The 24,392-nt window shown below is 38.4% G+C and overlaps 3 protein-coding genes across 7 annotated transcripts in view; 1 reads left to right on the forward strand and 2 right to left on the reverse strand.

Moving 5' to 3' along the window:
* The first annotated feature begins 734 nt into the window (after window positions 1-734).
* Window positions 735-7,583, forward strand: LOC117425387 (thymidine kinase 2, mitochondrial). 2 transcript variants are annotated; one of them, XM_034042279.3, is made up of 10 exons: window positions 735-1,044; window positions 1,578-1,615; window positions 1,996-2,070; window positions 2,524-2,577; window positions 2,994-3,083; window positions 3,380-3,453; window positions 3,732-3,820; window positions 4,138-4,217; window positions 4,309-4,389; window positions 4,758-7,583. In XM_034042279.3, the coding sequence occupies exons 1-10, from the start codon at window positions 876-878 to the stop codon at window positions 4,866-4,868; spliced, it is 861 nt and encodes a 286-aa protein (XP_033898170.1). In that variant the 5' UTR covers window positions 735-875; the 3' UTR covers window positions 4,869-7,583. The 2 variants fall into 2 exon arrangements, with proteins under 2 accessions (XP_033898170.1, XP_033898172.1); XM_034042281.3 differs by having other exon boundaries at window positions 916-1,048.
* Window positions 7,584-8,073: 490 nt separating this feature from the next.
* On the reverse strand, window positions 8,074-15,448 carry LOC117425479 (uncharacterized). Of its 3 annotated transcripts, none has more exons than XM_058993761.1 (2): window positions 11,638-15,448; window positions 8,074-10,128 (listed from the first exon to the last, which is right to left on the reverse strand). In XM_058993761.1, exons 1-2 carry the CDS (start codon window positions 11,644-11,646, stop codon window positions 8,704-8,706), a joined length of 1,434 nt encoding a protein of 477 aa, XP_058849744.1. In that variant the 5' UTR covers window positions 11,647-15,448; the 3' UTR covers window positions 8,074-8,703. The 3 variants fall into 3 exon arrangements, with proteins under 3 accessions (XP_058849744.1, XP_033898331.1, XP_033898330.1); XM_034042440.3 differs by having other exon boundaries at window positions 11,569-15,448; XM_034042439.3 differs by having other exon boundaries at window positions 11,321-15,448.
* A 119-nt stretch (window positions 15,449-15,567) lies between these two features.
* The window catches only part of LOC117425340 (protein BEAN1), a 41,259-nt gene continuing 32,434 nt past the window's right edge, over window positions 15,568-24,392 (reverse strand). For both annotated transcript variants that reach the window (XM_034042198.3, XM_058993762.1), the window contains exon 6: window positions 15,568-18,627. In XM_034042198.3, coding sequence (XP_033898089.1) covers window positions 18,279-18,627 — 349 coding nt within the window. In that variant the 3' untranslated portion in view covers window positions 15,568-18,278. The remainder of the gene's footprint in view (window positions 18,628-24,392) is intronic.

The following is a 24,392-nucleotide window of genomic DNA, read 5'->3' on the forward strand; positions in this document are numbered from 1 at the left end:
TGCCAGAGTGCTACAATTTCATTGAAAAAATAGCTTGTGAGACTATTCTTTGTGTAATAACAGGAGTCTGTCTGTTTGACATTCTTACAAAGCATGACTGAAACTAACTTGTAACATGGAGATGTTGCTTTACTGAATTTGAGAATGACAGCGTTATGTGAGAGACAGCAGCCTATCATCATACATGCCAACAGTCACTATATGGTCGGGATAGTCTCGATTTCCTAGCAAAAATGTATCAATAAATACATATTCTTTAATATACAGTAATATAACAATGGACCAATACAATATCCAAGTGTTTGTATATCAGACTACACACACACGCGCGCGCGCACCTTGGGCCTCTAATATGTAAATAACTGATGTGTGATTGGTCAGATGCTAAGCGTGTGTGTGTTTTTGTAAATAGCTACCTGTTCAGTGTGAATAAACTGTTGGGATTAAATGTCTGAAGCTTTAGCGCTGCTATCCCAGTATTTAAAGAACATTGTATTTTTAGTTTAAAACAGTCTTATCCGTCTTGGGCTATAAGTGCAGTACTACAGCATCATTTCATGACGATATTGTAAAGCATCTACACTATGTGCCTCAGGATTAATACAATTTGTGGTGATCTTTGATTTTAATTGCTGGAAGGGTTATAGGTACCTTATTTCACATTTTATTTGTCCAGATATTGGAGCTCTTTAAACGGGTGTGTGTCTTTTTAAGAGAATATTACGTCACCGCTCGATACAGCCCACTGTTCGCTTGCGAGAGGAAACGTTTCTATGACAAGAGGAAGTAAACTAAATCGACGTCAGCAATGGGGCGATGCAGAGATGACATAGTTTAATGAAAGCTCTTTAAAACAGTATAACAAGTCTGGGACCATGTCCTTTTCTAAAATGTTAATTAGGTTAAACCCGGCGCATCTTGTCAGTCGTTCATCAGAACGACTGATTGCGCACCGCAGTGTCAGACTTACTCAACCAAAACACACGCATCATTCCCAGCAAGTGAAACAGACGAGACGATTGTACAGCACTGGAACACTTACAAGTAAGTAAGTGCAACAAATACAATTAATATATATTACATCGGCTTTATTTTAAAGCACATCCGGTGTCATTATATATTGTGTAGTATCATTTAATAAAGTGCATACCACTAACCGCTATTGTCTTTATTCCTCCAGTCATTATCTATTAAAAACTGAATGCTGTCGGTGCAGACAGGTTGGGTAACAGTACATCAGTATCAATAATGCTGGCTTGTCTGCCGTCAGAGCCATGTAGTAACCTACAGTACATGGTAATAGCAAGTCATGGGTATTCAAAGTGATTCAAGTGCATAAAACACAACACATGGAGTCATTGCTTTTGAGACGGTTCTTTGTGAAATATCACACAGTTGTGCAGTCTTGGATTCAGAATCACCTGCCAACCGAGCACCCACAGTACTATCAACCCACTGTAGAGTTTACCCACTTGATTACTTACAGAAACCACACCTGGGCAATCAGCTGCAGACTTTAGAAAGTTCAGTTACACTATAGATTAATAGATAATTAACAATGTTGTCTTCCACAACAGGTAAACTGATGCGGAACGGAGATGAGAGAAAGGCAGTTGTAAGTCAATTTAGAATCTTGGATAAAATATATCAATGTACATGCATGATTGTGCGAAACACTATTTTGAAAAGGGGAATGTGTGTACATTGTGTTACAACTGAAAAGGAAACCGTTAATAAGCTGGTGTTAGAGATGTGTTTCGATGTGGAAACTGCAATACACGACCTGTCCCAGAGTATAGTACTGAATTCAGAAATGTCCAAAGTGTGGAAATGTGAAAGATTGCCATCTAGTTACTGTTAAAGTGAAGATACTGCATTTCATATAGCTGACTAGAGATTCAAAGTAAATGAAAAGTAATGACTGTGATAGGGTCTAATTATTTTTCAGGCATTGCATGGAAGACAAGCAAATGAAAATAATGTGATTCTTTGCAGGTGTGCATAGAAGGGAACATTGCCAGTGGAAAGACCACCTGCTTGGAATACTTTAGCAAAACCTGCGATATTGAGGTAATGTTATTTTTTTTCTTTTGTTTTGCTGTCTAGATTCAAACGTTTCCTGGGAACAGTACACAGAACACAGTCTGGCTGTAGGAAAAGTAGAAGTATGTGTGAGGCACAGTCCTCACTATAGGAATGAATGTTAACAGGTCATTTTACCCCTATAGTTTCACTGAGAATAATAGGGCACATTGTCAAAACCATTTATTTACTCCATCTTTTTAATGACTCTTATTTCATGAAATGAGAAAATTCCATGTTAACAAAGAAATTCAGAGTTCTTACAGAGACCCACAATTCTATTTTTACTTAGTAGTTTGGTTTTAGTTTTGTAAAACTAACAGCTGTTTTTCAACTTTGCAAATTGCCCCAATGTATCTGAGCCCGTGACCAGTGTTAAAAAGGCACCCACAAATACACAGCAGATAAGTAATACAGTAAAAAAAATGTGTTTTCCTTTAGGTGTTGACAGAACCAATTTCTAAATGGAGGAATGTCAGAGGACACAATCCACTCGTAAGCACATTTACAACTACAATTTGCACTTAGAAATGGCTTTTCACGTGATTGTCATGTTAATGTGATTAATACATGTAATTTAAAAACCACTATCTGGTTCATGATACACAGTACTGTGTAATATAATCAAGCACTTTATCTGGTTCATGATACACAGTACTGTGTAGTACAGCGGTACGCTACTTGTGTAAATGACTACTCCTTGTATAGGAGGCGAAAGACACAGTCATTTCACATGTAATTAAAATGTCTCTGACTCTTGTTTGGTAGCTGTGTTGTGAGTCAAATGGAAACCTTCAATCAATGAGAATGTAATGGAACCAGAACTGCTGGGAATTGATCATTTTGTTTCTCACCTGCTTCTGTCTGACCTGCTGTCAGTAATAACATTACTACCTATCTTGCTGTACCAGGGATTAATGTACCAGGATGCTCCACGCTGGGGACTAACCCTGCAGACCTACGTGCAGCTGACCATGCTTGACCAGCACATCTCACCCATAGTAGGTCTATGCACTTTCAACCATCAAGAAGATGTGTTTAACTTGTTACCCGTACAAGCACTAACTACTGAAATACACACTGCTTTGTAACTTGGTTAAAATAGACAGTTGAGATTTATTTTTAAATGGAGTGCATGCTTAGGTTTGTATTTTATCATAATGAATCACTTGTTTCTGAACCTCCATATGATGACCTCTGTTCTTCAATAATGCCAGGTCTATCCTCAGAATCATTTTCTTCATCGCAGAGCTTTTAAAAGCTCTTTCTGTCCATGTAATCCTTTCCTATTCTTCAGATGTCTCCCATTCGAATGATGGAGAGGTCTATCTACAGTGCCAAGTACATATTTGTAGAAAATCTCTTCAAAAGGTATGACGCAGTGTTTTGTTTATGCGACTGCCATGCTTTTAAATTTTTTTTTTTATAGATTTTAGTTTTTTTTTTTTTTTTTTAAAGCCAGCTTTATTGTATCTGATTGTATCTCTTTCATCAAAATATATTTACAGCTTTTATTAACCCAAAAAAATCATGTGTCCACTAGGGGGTGTGCTGTAACCAAGAATCATGTATTTACTTGCTTTCACAATAGAAATGAAACAGTAGTGCCATTAAACTAGCATGAATACTGAAATATTCTTCTGTTGCAGTGGGAAAATGCCTGAGGTAGACTTTGCTGTTTTGACTGAGTGGTTTGAGTGGATTGTGAAGAACATTGACATTCCTTTGGATCTCATTGGTGAGTGCTCTCACATAAACAGCTTGTTATGCACATCTTTTCAGTTACTGTACAACTACACTGATAGCTCATGGCATAACCTTCACATAGATCTGAATGCAACTCAGAGTATGTACCTACAGAGTTACTGTAAAAGTTCACAGAACTTCTACTACGGCATGTGGAATTTGTTATACTGATGCAATACCTGCTTTTCAATATATACCAGCTGTTGAAAGACGGTCAAATGTTGTAGTGGGAATACTCAGTAAGTGACTATATTTCGTTTCTATATTGTGACTACATTTTGTTTCATATTTTCTTCTTCTGTTGAACAGTGTATCTCCAGACATCTCCTCAGAAGTGTTATGAGAGACTGAAGATGAGGTGCAGAGAAGAGGAGAAAGTTATTCCTTTGGTAAATAGGACAAAAAAAACAAAACAAAAACAAACCTAAAGCACGAACCTGCTCGGTACCCTTATCATTGCTCTTCTTTTCTTTCTAAAAGGAATATTTGGAGGCCGTCCATCAGAGGTATGAAGACTGGCTAATCAAACAGACGCTGTATAAAGTCCCGGCTCCTGTTCTCGTAAGTCATCAAGTGATATTGTTTACGGCATGTTGTGTTTGTTCTGTGAACAGTACTGGATGGCCTGTCATTTACATTTCAGATACCTCCCCTTAAGGGTTTTATAATACATATTTTAATTATAATGGGGCACCTTTTTAAAATAATTTGTAAAAAAAAAAACGTTTTACCCATTTTTCAGTTTGAATTATCCAACTTTTGCCTTACCCTTGGACACCACTGCACCTCACTTATACCACACCCTGGAGACAAGTCCCAGCCTGTGAAGTCTCCTCCTGTCCAGTAGGAGTCGCTGCAGCTCAGTGATTCTAAATGATGTGCCACTGGGGACCATATTATGGGCCTCTTTAATAATATTTGTTTTGTAGGTCATTCCAGCAGATCATGACCTCCAGACAATGCTGAAACAGTATGAGGAGAACAGATATCGGATACTGACAGCCAGCAACGGGCAGTTCAAAGGACATAACCTGCAGTAGGCTGGGTCCCACAGCACTGCATCAACTGCCCAAAATCATGCTCTGGAAAACATTGTGAATGAGCACATGGTTTCTAATGAGAACCTTCCCACCTCCACAGGTTCTTTCAGGACAGACTGAGGCATTCTCAGTCTAAACAGGACCTAAAGCACAAAGAACTTACTGGGCTGGCAGCTTAGCAAACTGGGCAAAACATGAGTATATTAAGGGCAAATTTTAAAATAGTGATTGTTTATAAACTGCTTATAGAATATATAATTTGCGTAAATATTCCAGGGATGGGGACTGCCTGACAATTGACGTTTAGTTGAGTATGTTTTACTCAAGAGAACAGAGCTGTGTTAAGGATGGGCCTTGGAAACACAACTGTAGAATGTTACCAGAGTCAGACCGCGCCAGTGCACTGATAGAACCTGGTACAGATACCTTGCCCTTATTCCAAAGCGCTGTTAGAGCAGGAACGCGGTACTAACGTGTATTGGGTAGACATGCCATTTCTTTTAAAAGGACCACTGTGTTGTGTATTAGGAAATAGCTTGCTTGCTTTGCTAGGTAATCATTTATCAAAAGAGAACATTCTCTTTCAGTAACTGAAGCTAGGAAGATGACATATGTCTTGGTCTCAGGGAGATCTGTCTTACATAGTAAGTTGAAAACATTTTTAATAATGTAGGTCTCAAATGTTTTGAAAGAAACACAGGGTTTAGCAAACATGTATTTTAATTTAAAAAAATTATATCTGGTACTGCACTACCTAACCAACCAGCTGCTTCCTGTGTTGAAGGACATGATTTCAGCCAATAATATGCTGTGATCCAGAAGATACGGCTGAAGTGACATGACTGGGGAAGTGGAAATGCAAACAGATAACCCCAAGAATAAGCCTTAGAATCTGAGAGCTTCCTTTAACCTAAAGTAGTACCAGATACTATGTTTTCAAATGAAAGTACATGTGTTTCTTTCAAAACTGCACAGTTGAGACCTGTTTAGCCAATGGAAGTGCAAAACAAGTAAGATTTATTACATTATTTTGTTAGCTGCGATTACTTTAAACAAATTATTATGCTGACCTGGTACTTTCTTGACTAACTAATGTTTACTGTACTATTGTACACAGATAGACTTTTTGGTGTTGGTTTAGACTTATTTATTGTAATTTGTGAAGAATAAAGACACTGTCTGTGCACTGTGGCAGTAGACGTAGACTATGTATCCTCAGTGTTGTGTGGACCAGATTGATACTGTAGAGTGAATAAATTCCAAACATAAGATGGGTCAAATCACATATTTTATAGGTCCCATATGATACAGGACTGTAGAAGTAGTCTACCCTAAAGCATTCAGTTAAGTAACTCTTACATTCAAAATAAGGTATAAAATACCAAGATATGTATTTACAATTTTTAAACTGGTTTTAAAAATTCAGACTTTTTTGTATCAAGTGTATGCATTATTATGTTTAATTTAAGACATATTTAATTACTGTTTTTTTTCTCCATAAATTATTTATTTCTCTCCATATAAGAGCTAATTCTTACTAATGAATACTACTGTACTTACTATTGCATCAGTAAAGCTGCCTTGTATCTAATTCAACTGCCTGTGCCATATGGCAAATACACAGGTTTGTAAGAAACTGGACAACAAACCAGATTAACTTGTAATTAATGTTATTACAGTAGTGTATTTTGAGCGGCTGTTATCTTTTCAAAGGTCAAAAGCAGAGAGATGTCAAAACAATAGTGTAAGGCTGTGATGTTTGCCACCAGTGTATGTTTCATAATACATTGAACTATAATACACTAGGTTAGTCCCAGAAGTTGAAATACATCACATGTTTGATATTGAGAGATGTGCTTATCCAATTGTGATTAATCATGGCTAAGAAACTGAGGTTACTGAGAGAGATTATCTGGATGTGGCGTTATGTAGGTCCCAGTCTGTCTTTATTAACGTTTGCATGGTAACCTCATATGGGTGCTGTTGAGACAACTGCTGTCATTTTCACAAAAATGAAAACTGGAGAAAGTTCCAAACAACCCCAAAATGTGAGCATCTTGCAAGTATGTCTCCAACTCAACTGTTTTTCTATGGATTTTGTAAACCTTACTTGCTTTTATCTTTATTGTGTTTACAGCTTTATATACCTGAACACATTTACTGTAAAACATCAAATAATCGCCGGGTCTCAAAGTTTGTATTTATTATTATTATTATTAGCCTACACATGTGTTCTAATATCTACAGGGCTGTCTTTTAGTGGATTGAACTGTTATTATTATTATTATTATGATTATTATTATTAACAATGGTAGATCTAAATCTGTTTTTAAATACAAATTCGTACTTCTGCTTGTTCATTTTCCAACGTTTTTCATACCGTATCCTTATTTTGTTATAAAACAAACCTGTTACTTAGCTCCCCCTGACACACAACCTTTTAACAAAGTTGCTGGAATGTTTAAATTGAGTTACGATGTTGCTACAAGGTTGTGTGTTAGCGGCTTCTCAGTGACCGCATGAAGCATGTGAAGCTAGAGATCTAATATAAACGCCCGTCTCCAATATGTGCCGGGTTTGCTGGCAAATATTGTAAATAAACGTCAGAGGCGTTTCATTGATGTTTTACAGTATTTACATTCATTTTGCTTTTTACTTAACTCATTGCTGTTTTTTAAAACTTGGTAAAAAGTTAATAAAGTAATTGGTCAAAAACCCTATACTTATTTTTTATTGCTAGGATACCATCCAAAAGGTTAAATTCAAATGCTTCTCATCTATTATTATTATTATTATTAGTTATTTCTTAGCAGACGCCCTTATCCAGGGCGACTTACAATTGTTACAAGATATCACATTATACATTATTTCACATTATACAGATATCACATTATTTTACATACAATTACTCATTTTTACAGTTGGGTTTTTACTGGAGCAATCTAGGTAAAGTACCTTGCTCAAGGGTACAACAGCAGTGTCCCCCACTGGGGATTGAACCCACAACCCTCCGGTCAAGAGTCCAGAGCCCTAACCACTACTCCACACTGCTGCCCTTTTGTGTTTCATGAATAATGTCACATTTGATGATGATGGACTTGTAAAAATGTTTAAACCCTAAAATGTTATAAATGGAAAGTGAAAACAGCAGGTGTTAACAAATTAAATTAATTGATATTAAAATAATGGGAGTAGGGACCAGACATTCTGTTTTTAAGATATTTATTGAAAAGATTTCACCCAGTTTAATTACGCCAAGGCGCTTACCTTCATACAAAGCATCTGCCCGAAGCTTATCACATTCTCTTCTTTGAGTTACCCTACAGCCCTTTGTCTGCATTATTGCCAAAGATAAATAAAACCACACATGTAAACTCTTATATGAACCGATACACTAAAACGTCACGTAATAAAAACAGGATCAAATTCTCTACTATTTCAATTCAGTTTTCAAATCAGAATATACAGATGATCAGTAAATGTAAAATTATCATTTTAAAAGCTAATTTTTTTTTTTTTTTTTTTTTTTTAGAAAAGGTTTTGTTAAAAATAACATGTTATTTTGCTTCTTTGTAAATTACAATGTTTTCTTGTTTATGTTAATATTTATATATTTAAACAAGCCTCTAGGTTCACATTTGGTATGTTTTGGAATACATTCCAATATTGTATTCTTCCAAATGTTAAGAATTGCTTTTTCGGAAAATTAGACAGTTAACATTCACAGTTATTAGACTTTGATAAAAATTGAAAACATATTTTGTCATGATATATGCTCAGAAAGATCTTGCTTACTAAAAGGTGCTTATTTCTGTTGTGTACAATTTTCATTTCTTTACAAGAAAACATAGCCATCGTCATGGTCTGGTTGCTGTGGCTCTCTGGTAATAGGTGGTGGATGACAGTTCTCACTGTAGCTACATTCAGACTGAAAGAAGTTACTGGAACTGCAGTCATCTGAGTCTGCAATGGAGTGTTGGTTTTCAAGGCTTTTGGGTGGGATATAGAATGACTGAGGTGGCTCTGTAATGTGTCCCAGAGCCTCAGCAGTGCAAACCGGAGAAGGACCATCAGCATTCGAGAACCTCCCATTAGAGTCTGACTCCACACAGCTTCTGCAGTCAGGCACTTGGCATATCAAAACTGGGGCGGGGTTACAAACAATCTGGCATGTCTGGTCCTTGGGTGAACCAGGATGCTTTACATTAATGAAGACAGATTCGCTGAAGGCAGCGTTTTCCATGCTGCCACGGGACCACATCTCATGCTGGGAGGTCTCTTCAATGGGGTGTTTCAGGTCTTCCTCATTACACTCCTTAATCCTCATGTTGGTAAGCATTGAAGCTAACTCATCCACGTTTGGCTGCTTTTCAGAAACCTCTTTGCAATGAACCTCTTTATAAGAAGTGTGGAACAAACCTGATCCTTTTGGGTCTTTGAAGTATGTAGGGCTGGCAGCTGTCTCTGCTCCTGCTTCCTTCTCATTAGTATATTGAAATTGAGAATCAGAGAACATGGTAAGGGGAGGGGGGCCACTCTGGTCATCAATTCTATTGAACTCTGCTGGGAAAGCTTCCGTGGCCAAGTCAGGCTTTCTGGGATTCTCTGAGCTGTTGCCCTCATGTGCAGAGATCTTCAACTTCTGAGCTTCTCTGAAGATGGGTTTCTGGCCAATAGCAAGGTCAGGGTAGGCAGCATAGATATCTGTGATGGAGTTGTCCTCACTAATAGAAGTGGAAACCACGCTTTTCACCTCTGTAGGTCTATCAGCTTTGGCTTGGTCTAAAGCAATCAGAGGAGAGGTTAACTCTGCTTTCTGTGTCACTTTATCTGAATTCTCAACAGCATTCACAGTTTCAAAAGACACCTGATCACCTTGTGTTAATGTAGTTTCAGGAGGTAAAATGGATTCCACTGGTGCTTGTTCTTCCATAAGCAGGGTCAACTTCCCCCGCTGTGACCCGTCTTTTAAACTTTCAGAGCGCTCAGTATACCCATCAAGCTCTAGAGATCTTTTCTGAAGGACTTCCATGCATTCAGAGTCTGTCATGTGAGCCATGGCTTCCAGCATGCACTCCCATTCTTGCCTGGCCAGGAACAGCTCGAACCCGATTTGCTTGGTCCTTGTATTGTCATTGTCCTTGCTCAATCTGTATTCGGTCTCCGTTTCTGGCTTGTACCCTATCCACTCTAGGATTGTGGTGATGACGTCTTGCGGCAGCACAGGCTGAATGAAGTACACAAAGGGCCCGGTAAAGGTCTGAATAAAAAGAAGAGGAACAGTTAGGTTGCTAAGTTCTGTTGTTTCTAATTGATCTTATAATGTGATTTACAAGGTCAAAGGAAAGCATAAGCTACTGAAATGAGGACTGCCACTGTCCTACACCTCCAAACTCTAGATTTTGCCTCTCCTGGCTCATAATAGTGCCATCTTACCAAAACCCTGCCCTTCCTCAGTCCTACATGAGCAAAAGTATTACATTGCTACTTTTCATCCACAGAGAGGTTCTTAAATGATTGGAAAATGTGTGTTACACCCCTCTCATTTAAGTGTTTAAGCGAATGGAGTGTAATTTTCAACCCTTCTGCAGCATGGGACCTTTTACTTTACATGAGTGTGGAATGCAATGCATTGCAGTCACATACTGCACCAACCAGTTTAAAACTGCAGATCTGTTTGAACAGCTGCAGAGAACAGAATGAGGAAACGAAGAGCCCATAGACTGAGTTCACAGTGAAGCCACCAGGGCCTGATGACAGAATGTCAGTTTCTGTATTGCAAATTACATTTTGTCATCAACAGAACTGTTTACCCTTTCAAAATATGTATAAAGTATTGGTGTAAACTATTTCTGTACAGTGCAAAATTATTGTAATGCATTTTCCATATTCACTATTTTAGTTCTGGGAGCACAACACCTGTAGAGCAAGCACACAATTTAGCGCTGCAGCAGTGCTTAATAAGTGTCAGATTACCTGAACTGTTTCCTGATGGCTGCGGTATACTTAGTGCCTGCTTTCACAACCCTTACTGTTGGAGGACAGGCAAAGCTAAACAGCTTCATCAACATATGGAAACCTTTATCAATTATATATAACTGTATTCATATAAACAAACTCACATGTATGTTTATAGCTTTATAATTACATATACTGTATATTAAAATGAATGTATATTTATCCATATCATATTCGTCTAATTTAAACATTTGAATTAATTTATAAATAGGTTAAGATTTGAACATCATAACCTGTTACTCCAAGTATCAATTTTAATAAAAAGAGTTAAAAACTAAACTTGAGTTAATATTAAATTCAACAACTGTTATGAATTAAACACTAAAGTGTGTTTAGCAGACAAAGTCATGGCTAGCAGTAGTGTATTTATGAGATACATATATGGCTGATGTTTACAATATGTACAATAATATCTGACAGTGCAATGCTACTACCTTAAGCGATCTGATCTCTTTTCTCCAAGGGAACAGAAACAGATTGACACAAATCATTTCTAGGACTTCAGTGGCTTTTATCAGCCCGTTGAGCACATCCCGACATCCCCCTTTACTAGCTTTGATGCACTCTTCAGTAATTTTATAAAAACCAAAAATGGTGAACCTCTCTCCTGGGCTGGACTCGGATTTGAGGAACTGCTTTGCCTTTTCTGTCACATTTCTCTCCTTGCAGACTAGAAGTTTACCTCCGGGCCAGGCACTTTCATAGTAGTTCAAATAGTCCACACAGACTTCATCTTTGCTTGTTACTGTACCTTTACCATCCTTCATGTTTGTAAATGTCGGGTTCGGGGTTAATTGTCTTGTTTTTGTTCTGTTTTACAAATGTCAATAAGGAAGTTGGTGCATTTTACATATTTATCACCAACATGAACACTGGCAGCCCATGTGTGTGTTGAAGCTCTGATTGGTTTAGAAGGTGCATCTGACACTCAAGAGGAAATTCGGTAGGTCGTATGCAGCGTCAGTCAAAAATGAACCCAGCTACACTGCACCAAACTGGTTGAAACTGAAAGTCAACAAAACTCATTTCAGTAACTATGAAAGTGAAACTTTGTAACTAATGGCTGTTCTGCCACGGTTTCCAAACTGTTAATTTGGTGTTTCAGTTTTCTCAGTGGTCATGGCATTGTGCATGGGGGATGAACACAGTACTATCCAAAACACTATAGTTTCCTGTAGTATACTGGAAAAGATTGAAGCTTTAATGCAGTATGCATGTCACATGTGCTACAAAGAAAAGGTCATAACTTTAAGGTTTCAGCAGACATTATGTGAATGCTTCAATGCAATTGTATAAGAAGGAGGGAATGGAACAAGGATTGAAGTTTAAATGTGCCGGCAGGTGCCATAAAAGCTGTACCTCACATGAATGTGACTAAGCAATATTTTAAAGGATCTTGCCAAGTAATGTGTTATAATTTTTGCCAGAACACTGCACCTAAAATCAGGTAAATGTTTTGGCACTCACTGGGGTCAATTCAGTTCATCTATAAGTGGTGGTGTACATAAATAGGACCAACTAAAGCATTTTATGATGGAGACAAAAAGACAGACTTTCAAAGATCATTCTGTGCTCCATTTTTTGTATGCATGCTCCTCACTTGCACTTGTGCAAACATTGACTGTTTTCAATATATCCCTGCCTGGTTTTGCTCTGGAGCACACACTCAAATATTCATGTATTCATTCCTATGGGACCAGACATGGGGTTTAAAGCAAAATGCAGTCTTTCTTTTATTAATTATCATTTTAAGAAATACCAGTATAAATGAAAGGTTTAAGCTAAGTACAGACGATTTTTAAAAAATAATCTTTGAGAGGTTTCCATGTTTTAACAAAACATCCTAGCTTCCCTCTAACATTCGGTAGTAGCTAATAGCAGTGCAGTTTGTGATTTATCAATTGAATAGAAAGCCACTGTGGACAGTCCAAACAGAGTTACATTGATAATCCTATTTTATAGCTTGCTCTTCATTTTACATCATCATAAAATAGGTGCAAAATAGTGGAGCTAAAAGTACCAGTCTGCTCCTCTTTTCAGATTGAAAATAATCCATTCGCAATAGGCGCAAAAGTACAACGAGACGCAAAGGAGCAAAAGGGCCTGTGGATCAAGTGGTTGCTCCAAGTTTAAAATGGCTTTTGAAAATAGTATTTCCTAGCAAATGGAGTAGTGCAAAATTAGCTCATGAGCAAAGCAATTGAAAATTGGCTTGTAAATAATATAAAGAGACGTGTAAGATGTTTTCACAAAAGATTCAAACATCAGTATTTAGATCCTTCACTAGGTTAATTGAATAGACCTTTAATAAACTTATACTTGAATACGGTAGCAGCTTGAATACCAGTATCCTTTATTTGTAGCTTTACTCAATAAAAAAGTGAATATGCCCCCCAAATTTTAACAGAAACTTCAGCCAGTTTAATTAGACAACTGCTGATATCCATAAATGATAAACCTGAAGAAAACATTATTTTCCTCTCTTCCTTTTTCTCTTTGTTTAAACTGTGCACGTGCAGTTCTTATCACCCACTCTCATTCAATACAAGCTGTCTCACATGGCAGCTAATGAATCTCTATCTCCCACTCTGAGACGGGTATCTTTCTGATATATTGCAACTGCTCTGTTTTTTGCCTGCCCTGTTAGAGTGATAGATGTGACCGGTCTAAGTAAAGCGTTCATTTTTTTCAACGACTCCTGAGAATGACATAAAACAAGATAGAAACACAAAATCTGGGGGACATTTCCTTGTTCTTTGGAAAGATTGATCAGAGAAACTATTGGCATTTCACACGGTCTTTGTTTTACTTCAATGCACAGGTGTTTAAATGACTACAAGCTTTACATCTGCATAAAAAAAATTACCTTGAATGCGCGTAAGTTTTCACAGTGCTTGTTTTACATTGTAGGCTATGAAAGAATATTACAAATGGGAAATCTACACTGACAGGCCTTTATTAGAACCTGTACATGCTGGGCCTCCATCAAGGCCTTGATACAAGTGGCAGAGACTTCACAAGGTTCTGGATGGTGTCTTGAGGGATGTAAATCCATTTAGTCATTAACATTTCAGGTGATTGGTGCGGGGAGGTTGGCATATGATAGGGATGATATATGCTTCAGTCTCAAACATGCTCAATTGTATTGAGATCTGAGGATTGTGGTGGCCAGGAAATATATGTGAAGTCTCTATCACTCTCCTCAAACCATTTGTGCACAATTCTGGCACAGTGGACAGGTGCATTATAGTCTTGAAAGTAGCCCTCGCCATCAGAGTGCAAGTGCAGTATTGTTGGGTGGACCTGATGGGCAATGATGTTTAACTAAACTATGGCAATTATTTGGTTTGCTAGAGTAATCAAATGATTAAGCAATCACTGTGCTATGTAATGAGATGACTTTACAACTGTTTCAGCAACAAGGCATTCAAAGCAATAGGATACAAGTTAAAACAGTTTCTCATTTACTAAATAATTCATTCTTTCACCTATTTTGCTGTTGTATGAAGATTGCATGAGACATGTGATTGTTCTGTTTTTTTTAAATGATATTTTTGAAATAACACAGCCACAGGAACAAGCAGAGAACTATGTCCTCAAGACAATTCAGGAGACACCAAGGGGAGGAGATTAAAAAGGGAAAAGATAGGCAATTAAACTGACAAAGCAAATAAAAACAAGGAAAAAGCATCAGATCTATTGTAATAGTTATGGAATGTATTTCTGTAGGGACCAGCAATAGGGATCTAAGTAATTAAGAAATTAATGTTACAGATACTCTTCCAGTCAAAAGCACTAATTACACAGCGTCGGCGGTTGACTGGTCATGTTTTATATTCTGTGCCACAAGCACCTGAAGAGCACAAATCTGTGGGGAATTGTGGCATGCAATGAATATAATTCAAGGAAGAGAATTTATATTTAGTAAACCAATACACTTGTAGTCTAATGATCACTGCACGCCTAATTGACTGCAGGCTGTGGTGCTGGATGCAATTAGACTCCTTCTGCCACTCTCTAATAGAAGTCAAACACTGGGCAAAGGGGGCAATTAGGGGAGCTGTCCCAGCAGCAACCATCTGTTCAGTCTGATTTACAGTCTCGAACAATTTGGAGGCATGCTAGCCGCTGAGTGATCGCCTTGAAAACATCTCACAACTGCATAAAAAGTTGTGCAATTAATGACAAAATTGCGAACTGAAACAGGTAACTTATGAGCTGAGCCAGATTCAAACCGTATGAAAAGCTGGTGAATTAGTCTGCTGTGTCTGCACCCCACTAACTACCTACAAGGTCCTGCATGGTCTCGGGCCTTCCAGACTTTCTGATTCCCTATCTTCCCAGACATTCCTTGAGATCACAAATCGCTGATTTTTTGGTGACTCCAAAAAGCTAGTTAAAATTGACTGGGGCAAGTGCAATGCTTCCCGCCTATGATATTAAATCCAAATTGATATGAGGAAAGCCCGAAAACAAGTCTAGACTGAAGATGTATTATGTTTGAGTGTGCTTTTTCACAGTTCGAACTGATTATAAAAACCAGGTCAGCCGTGATCTTTTTAACTTTAATTGTACAGGGCACTCCGATGCCTTGGCATGAAGAGTGATACTGTATATAAATGTATTGTAATTTGTAATACCCTGATATTCCTCGACTAAAGAAAATATTGAAACAAACCCACCAAGTCTTAAATATTTATTTTCCAGAGTATAAGAAAGGAAGAAAAGCTCTAATACAAACCATGAAAATACACGTACGATTCCAGTAATAGGAAACACGAGTCATTATTACTAATAACAATAATTGACCATAGAAATAGAGACACACAATACATGGGGTGTACATGCCTTCCTCTTGTCCTTGGTGTGTGCTGGGATATGTTACAATGTAAACCCACAAGAAAATAAACGGCAGTGAAATTGGTATAATCTACCAATAACTGGACTGCAATTTACCTTTGTTTCAATTGCAGACCACTATAACAAGTGATGTTAAACAGCAGTTACAATTGTGTGCTGGGACAACTATTTCAATATTTGAACTTTTGAAAAGTTGCTTGACATGACCATGTTAATTTAACCTGACAGTGGCTCAAATATACCAGTACAACATTTGATTGTAGTAATACTACAAGAAACAAAAAAATCTTGGACCAACATGTTGAAATCTTGAACTAAGTTCTTAGAATTATTATTCCACCCCCAGGTGATAAGGTGTGATCTCCTTTAATGGTCTAGTTAAGAGAACGTTAGCAATGCTTGGTCTGTGTGTAACACACATTAACTGATGCATGCATGTGCTAACAGGTCAAGCCCAGTAAACTCCAGCTACGTACTCTCAGTCAGGGAACTGGAAACCATTTGTCAGGTATACCATTGCTACAATTTATGATGTCTAAATGTGAGTTTCATGGAAATTACAAAAAAAAGGGGGTAGAATTGATCTAACTTTAGAAAGAATATTCAAACATTACATTTGTCCCAACACCTCTTACATTTAAGAATCATTGTAGTTACAGTGAAAGCTAACCTGCAGCTACAGCGCTGTACAGGTATTAGTCTCAGTTTAATACACATTCACTATACACTACACTGCAGTTACTTTTCAGTGGGAGGTGATGCAGCTGATGCCACTGGGTGTCACTGCACTCAAATGATACAGTATAACTCCCTCTATACTAAACACACAAACTAGGTTGTCAGATTCAAATCCAGTTAGTCCATGTGGTGAATAATAACACTAGTCTGAATTCTGAGTAAGGAGGACGATGGTTTTGATACAGCACTGTACATCAGACGTGCAGAAAAGACAAATACTCCAGATTCGGTTATGTTGGTAAATAGAGGACTAGGCAGGTGTGCTGTTGGTAGCAGACCATTTCAAACACATAGCTAAACGAAATGTTTACACCACGTAGATTTGATAAGTTTAATTTCTGTCCTGACTAATAAATATCTATTCATGGTTTATATAGCCTCTATGGGGGAGCTGTTGAATGAGTTGTAACAGGGGTGATGGGGAGTTGAGGAGGTCATAATCACAATACCTTTAATAACACTCAACATCCACAAGATTCGTACACCAGAACTTTCTTGTTACGAATGTCTAGAATAATGCTAGTCCCGGGTGTAACTGCTAAGGGACCCTCACTGAGGGTAATATACGTTACTGTTCTTTAGTATCTTTCCACTGGTTGTTAGCTACACTGCAGAGGCAGTGCAGCTAAGAATTGTGAGATGCAGTTAGAATGTGGTTTACCTCCACTCCTTCAACTGCAGTTTAAGATGTATTAGAATTTCAGAAAATAAAGAGGAGATGTATTGACCTTCAGAAAAAAAACCTGCCCTACAATTACACTGCAAAACTCTTGCAGTTGTTTTTGCATATGGGCATCACATTTTCCTAACTGTTGTACCTTCTATATTGATTTTTACACACTTTCTCTATTATTTAAATGAATCTATCGAACAGGAAAGTAGCCTAACAGTCTACCAAGAGTGCTTATGCTTGTCAACTTTGTGAAGCTTTGCAATACCAAATCCTTCAAAAACTAGGCACTGAGAGAAATACAATCCTACCCCCAAAAAAACCTTGTCATGTAATGAGTTCAGACTTTTAGAGATATTATACAATACGCAACAGACTATAATGTTTATATGGTAGTCTCAATACTGGTATCAAAACTCAGCACGTCTGGCCTTATACATCGAATATTCATTTGGTCTTGTTGAATTGTTTTGCTACTGCAGATTTGGGGATCATTTCCAAGACAATTTCATACACTATATATAGAGCAGTAAGCATAGCCGATATGGGAGCAGTTTACCCATTTGAAAAGTGTTCTTGTATTTAGCTGGAATCAGTCCAGACTTCCTTCACTGTGTTTCTCACCATTCTGAAACAGTGGCTTTTGTGTCAAAAAACTATTCCACGCTACCCTCTTCTGGAAGCTCTGTGAAATTAAAAGTGTCAGAGATTGCCAGGCCACTGAATACAACAAAGGTTCTGGATCGGGACAGCCTGCGGCAAAAGCAGATCAGAGAAAATCAAAAATTATGCTGAGTCACTTCAATCTCGTAACCATTCAGAAAACTGTATACGGAACCACTCAACAATAATAAAATGTCAGCAATCTGAAAAGCCCTCAGCATCTACCTTCCTCGTCAAACAGTCCTGATTGTTGACTGCACCAATTCATGAGAGAGCAGTGTAGCAGAGTATCGTGCAGAATCAGAAAATAGACTTGATACAGGGATACACAAGGCTAAAGCTTCCTGATATAGATGATTCCAGGGGTAAATAACTGCACCTTTTCTCCGGACTTTCTGTAAACTAGACACAAAACCCAAACAAAACAAACTTTGCTGTAGGAGTGTCTTAGGGCAGAGTATTTACAGGATCCTGTGGATAATGGGTTGCTGCTGATGGTACTTGTGGGCTGTGTGCTTGAGCAGGTCCAGTGGGATCATAGGAAGGGGCAGGTTCTGGTTGGAGACGACCACCTCGTACGGAGGTGCCTCCTCTAGGGGGAGTGAGATGGAGGAGATTGGCTGCTGCCTGATTTCCTGCAGTCTGATTGGATACCCGGAGGCACTTCCTGTTACCCACGAGGCCTCCTCCATTTCCAAGCAGGTATGTGGTGGCTCGCTCCCTTGACAGGGGTCGTTCAGAGAGTAAGGGGGAGGGTCATCTGTGGGAATGTATATCTGCGTTGCACCGGGCCCCACGCATTCCTCGTAGCTGAAAGCAGATAAAAAAAAGCCATTTTTAATTCCAGGAACACAAAGTATACAAAAGATGAACTTTATACATAAGTCTCAGTCCATTCAGGAACTAATAAGGGAAAAAAGAGCCCTTGCAGGTGCTGTTTCATTTAGTGTCACCCGAGGGCGAAGCATCAGGAGATTTAATGAGGAGAAAAGTTGTGCTGAGCAGTACAGAATTAGATCTTTATTAATGATACAGCCTCCCTCTCTCTCAAGCAGCCTATTCTTGTGTTTCTTTTTGCTGTGCCATAGCAGGTCAGTAGCAATGCATGCCAAGCAGCAATGGCCATATCCCATCAATTTATCTCTAGGGCAAGACTATCTTCAGTATGCATGGGGACAAAGAGGAAACCCTAACTCTGTTTGGAGAGCAATTGCAGATTTTAGTCTAGCTGAATCTACCCATTAATGTGTGTACCACTGGCACTGATTTGAAATCAGACCCATTAATTTCCATCAGCAGCAATTTCAACGTGGACTCTGTAAGCCGCAGTTAGGATTGTGGGATGGCAGAACTCTATCTCTGCAACTCTCACTCATGGTCGAAGTTACCTAATGAGCATCCAATATAAAGGACGCGAGAGGCAAGTTTCAAATGTCGCACTGCAGAAAAAAATATGAAGACAGAACACGAGAGATGTGAGTATATTATAAAGTCAGGGAAATACTGAAGGTTGGTGAATCAATTTTAATTAAGGAGACTGCTCAATTAATTATTGAAAGAAGGAATACAAAAAGGTGATAGTTGACTTTTGTTTTATATCCAGTTGCAGATTGTAGACTGCAGATAGAATAGCCGGCAGCCCCAGTTTGATATTGGAACAAGATGAGATTGAGTTTTACACGCTGGTTTCATGGTGGAGATGGAAATGTGGTATAAGCTTACCCTGGTGTATCAAACTAATAAAACCTGAAATAGCTCTTTTTTTTTTTTTTTTTTGGTAAGGGAATAGTAATTCCTCTAGAGTGAAATGTATTGCATAGTATTGTTATTATTTATCCAAGGCAACTTGCAGAGACTAGGGTGTGTGAACTATGCATCAGCTGCAGAGTCACTTCCAACGTCTCACCCGAAAGACAGAGCACAAGGAGGTGAAGTGACTTGCTCAGGGTCACACAGTGAGTCAGTGAGTGAGCTGGGATTTGAACTGGGGACCTCTGGTTACAAGCCCTTTTCTTTAACCACCGGACCAATAACCACCGGAAAAATATTTTCGTTTTACTGTTCACTTAAATGACATGTACTGTTAACCTAATCCAACTGAACAGTGATTTTCAATTGCCCTTCACAAAAAACTCAACCTCTAATTGGTTATTGAATAATTTAAAAAGGCCAAATTAATTTTGTTAAAGTACTGTAAGCACGCAGTTCTGTGAGAGGTACCTTCATGACTGATCGCTGTAACAAAGCTTGCTGTTTGATTTAAAGTATATCTTTCTTATCTCTGTAAGTAGAATAGTTGAGATCAGACTAATTCCTGGCTGTTATCCATATCAAAGAATTAAAATGGCAATGGTTCATATGTTCCATTTGTAGCAGACACACACAAAATCTGCAGACTTGCAAGATGAAGAGATTCCGGATTAATTGCCAGTACTTAATGCAAAGGTGGAATATATGTATATTTTTTTATAGAACACGTCAAAGGGTTCTTCACTACCCTTTGTATCATTTAAATGGATGCGGCAATGATGGGGCCAGCTTTTATAAAATTACATTTCACTGCAGGGTTTCTCAGCTATTTTGCTTTAAAAAGCCCTGCATGATTGTAATCAAACTCTTTACCTTCAGTTACTGCTGACAGAAAATGTGTTTTTATGATTAAACTCAGACATCATTAACGATGGGCTAATCAAACTGGGCCCTTAGACAAGTTACATGGAACAAGTGATCTATGCACAGCACAGCTCAACATTATTGCACTGTGCTGTGCAGTGTAACGTTATTGCATGGAACATTAAATCCATGTACAGTGAAACTATTTGGATGCCACTTATTGCAACACATTTAATGAAGTTGTTCAAAGAATAAAGCTGTGTACAAAACATGAAGACAGTAGCTCAAAGCGTCCTGTTATCTTTATTGAACTGAAACTACAAAAGTCACAGGTCCATGTTATGGTCATCTACACGTCACTACCTCAGATTGTTTCTGAGATACAAGGTTTTGGTAATTTTTCCACAATTGACTTTTGGTCATATTGGGTCACATGTCAATGTCAATAGTTAGATTTTCCACAAGGTGTTTCCATAACTCCAGAAATATGAAGCTTCCATCTGAAATGGTCTATAAGATATTAGCAGTAGTAGGTGTGACAGGGGTGGATTTGCAAACTCATACAATGTTACCTTCAAAAAGACACTGAATGATGGAAAATACAGCAGCTCATGGATTAAGGCGATCTCAGAGCATGCAACAATCAACTCAGTGCTATAATCTCGCACCCGGATCAATGTACACCAATCGTACAGATGTACATTTAGTGCATGAATCTGTAATGTCCCTGGACTGCTAAGCATATTTTTAAGCGGTTTTTTTTTATTTTTAAGTGTATTTTTTTAAATTAATAAATATGAATCCAGCAGATGGTGCTGTACTGAAAAGCACTTTTATATGTAGCACATGTATACAGACATGAATCAGAGATGCCAGGGTCATACAAATGAGTGAGATTTGAAAAAAGAGTGAGATTTGGGGATACCTCAACAATACAGGAATGAGGGTACTAAAATTGACACCGTTCATAAAATGAGTGAGACTTGAGATGTCTGCATAAATAGCATTAGACACATACAGAATATAAACTGTTTCAACTACTCAACTATAGTTCAGTACTCTTGTAACACCCCTTCAAAAAAAGCACATGAGTAATAGTATATATGTATGCATGTGTTAAATTCAGAAGGCACTTCTGGATATCACTTTGACCTTATCAACAGTAATGTCTGTTGTAAATAATAATGCATGGCTATACATATTTGCTAAATGAGGTTTCCTATACAGTATGGTTCTTTGTAATAATTATTTTATAAATAACCAGGAAGGTGTAACTTCTTTACCAGGTGTTCCATTATAGAGGCATATGCATACCTCCTTATCTTACATTTATTGTTCCTTTACAGTTCTTTACAATCCTGGCGTTCAGTAATATCTTAATCAAGTTGCACATTTCATAAGCTCCAGCTGTCTCTTTTCTGTTATATAAGCTAATGTTGTGTGTGCCTCTGTTACAACAAAAATCAAATGGCTCTGTATGATTTTGTCAGATCTCATTGGAATGAATAATAAGATAGCTTTGTTGTCGTGGCAACCTCAAGGAGCTTCTTTCAAAGACTGTCATTCATAAATTATGACCCTCTTAGTGTTCGGAGATGGGTGGTGGCTGAAGAGGATTTTTACCTCCAGTCCAAAGCAACCGCCTATACACCCTTTTTTGTCTTGCAGAAAGTACTTGCTGAACTACCTAGAGAGTTTCAGTGACCTTAAAGTCTCACATAAACATGCAAGGATGGAGAGTCCGGGTTTACCCAGTGGAGGTGGGTTGTCGAGGATTTGTGGCACACTCTACAACCCGGTTTCTCAGAGACGTCGGATTCAGTGGCCAAGAGTTGCATCGCACAGTGAAGAACTTATCTGAAGCAGCAGAGAGGAGCAGCAACTGGCTGTGGTTGAGACGGAAAGTTTCTGACTGGGGATCTCAAGCACAATAGAAAGGAAAGCTGATGTACAGGTAAGTAAGCTGGGCTGAGTTGAGTGGGGGACGGAGGGGGGTGATGCTGGGACGCCAGAATCACCGTCGTGCCCTCTTGAGGTGTCGTGGGCTAATCGATGAAACACAGAAGATGGAAGGTGCCCACTTGAAGACCCCAGAGATGTACCCTACTTAGCTCAATCCAGACAGTTGTCATGCTGATGCGCTGGGGAGACCGCACTGTGGTTGATCCCCGGAGCCAGCATTGCAGCCGTTGTGTGTGCTGATGCGCTAGGAAGGCAATAAGCTGATCCCTGGAGGCAGCATTACACTTCAGCCATCAACACCAGACAGAAGGATATCTACATCATCATATGGAAGGAAGCGCAAATGGATGGAGACACATATGGATCACATTAGTTTACTGTAAAGCTACGTCTTAGCTGGTGCTTATCTTGGCGAGAGCCGAGTTCAAATCAGCATGAAGTTTTAACATCTACTCTTATGTAATGGAAATCATGCATTTTTATTTTACCAAAAATATATGTGATATCTAAAACTATGCTAGGATATAATTGCTTTCAAGTAGTCTTGCATTTCCTTGACCGTTTTAACAAGGAGAGTGACATTGTCCCCATCTCTTTTAATGGTATCTCTCTTGTCACTGTTACAAAGGCTACAGTGCACACTGCTGCACACCATCCGACTTCAATCAACACCAAAAAAAAAAAATCAATCAACATTGAGGAGTTTTTTCAGAAGCATTTGTTTTTTACTGGATAGTTATTATTTGCTTATAACCAGGGACCTCCTGGTTATAAGCCCTTTTCTTTAACCACTGGACCACACAGCCTCCTTAGTTAGTAAACCTGGTAAATAGCCATTTAAGCAGAAACAACTATACAGAATCAGATAAAAATAGGATTTTTTAAACAGGTAAGAAATTCAATATTATGAAAATGTAGATGACAGAAGGTATATGTAAAACTCCCTGTGTCTTTACAATTAACATACAGTAAATATAATAGGCCCTGCATGTTCTAAATGTCTTCTCTGATATTAGACACATCAGTGCTAAAGTATAAAGGGCAGGGACAGCATGTCAGGCAGGTTGGCAGTAGTGTGAGATAGTGAGTGCAGCTCATTGCTGATTCTGCAGGTGTCTGAGGTGGTGGGAGCAGGGGTGCTGTGAAAGAGGCGTTCAAGTCCACAGGTGACCATTGATTTATGTGTAATAAGCGACAGTCTTTCAGCACCATCTGTGGCTGTGGCAGCCCTCGAACTTTCACATCTCCTTTGTGACGGCTATCCATCTGCCCCTGCGCATCAACCTATTTCCTGAACACCAAACACCATACATACAATGTCTTAAACGAGCACTCTACCCTATGAGTGTCTTCGTGTGTGTCTCAAAGACTAAGGCGCAAACAATATTTCCAGTATACAATTTGGAAAGATCAGATGTCATTGATCCCCAAGAATCATTTGTTGGACACTGGTGCTTTTTTCATTCATCGCCTTGCATCTAGCCTTTAATCAATGTAGCTCTTTATAGCACAGTATAGGCAGAGTTCTAGATCCCTTTTCCCCATATTTCTGTTTTAGTCTAAAATGCGGACCAAATAAGGTGACCCATTCTTTTGATCTCAACAGTATGAAAGGTTATGAAACTCAGTGAACATCTAACAGTGCATGTGACTCTTGGGTGTATTTCCGTCTGGCACAGTACATGCCAGAGAGGGTAATATTTAGGAATTTAAATGACGGTGGTACTTAGTGTAGATCCACCAACATGTCTTAACATGAAGCTAACTGCTCTGAACATCCAAGCCATGCAGCACTGTAAAATACATATACATTAATCTCTGTGAAGTGAGTGAAGTAAATACATCATTGAGGTTCAAAGAACACCAGACACTGTTTTAGCTATATTAACAACCTACTTTTTGTCACCCAACACCCAAGAAGGATTTACTTTACATGCTTATACATCTATGTTTATACATCAATGATGAATGTTGGCCATACTTACAAAAAAACAACATGT

This window comes from Acipenser ruthenus, chromosome 20 (genome assembly GCF_902713425.1).
Source record: "Acipenser ruthenus chromosome 20, fAciRut3.2 maternal haplotype, whole genome shotgun sequence".
Lineage (NCBI taxonomy): Eukaryota > Metazoa > Chordata > Actinopteri > Acipenseriformes > Acipenseridae > Acipenser > Acipenser ruthenus.

Bases quoted from the DNA above. Each gene is read 5' to 3' on its own strand.
- LOC117425479 (XM_034042439.3), bottom strand. From the start codon at position 11,653: ATGAAGGATGGTAAAGGTACAGTAACAAGCAAAGATGAAGTCTGTGTG. The intron at 10,129-11,320 runs GTAGTAGCATTG...CTTTTTATTCAG, and splicing joins AAGAGATCAGATCGCTTAAG to ACCTTTACCGGGCCCTTTGT.
- LOC117425387 (XM_034042279.3), top strand. From the start codon at position 876: ATGTCCTTTTCTAAAATGTTAATTAGGTTAAACCCGGCGCATCTTGTC. The intron at 1,045-1,577 runs GTAAGTAAGTGC...CTTCCACAACAG, and splicing joins CAGCACTGGAACACTTACAA to GTAAACTGATGCGGAACGGA. The intron at 3,084-3,379 runs GTAGGTCTATGC...CCTATTCTTCAG, and splicing joins ACCAGCACATCTCACCCATA to ATGTCTCCCATTCGAATGAT.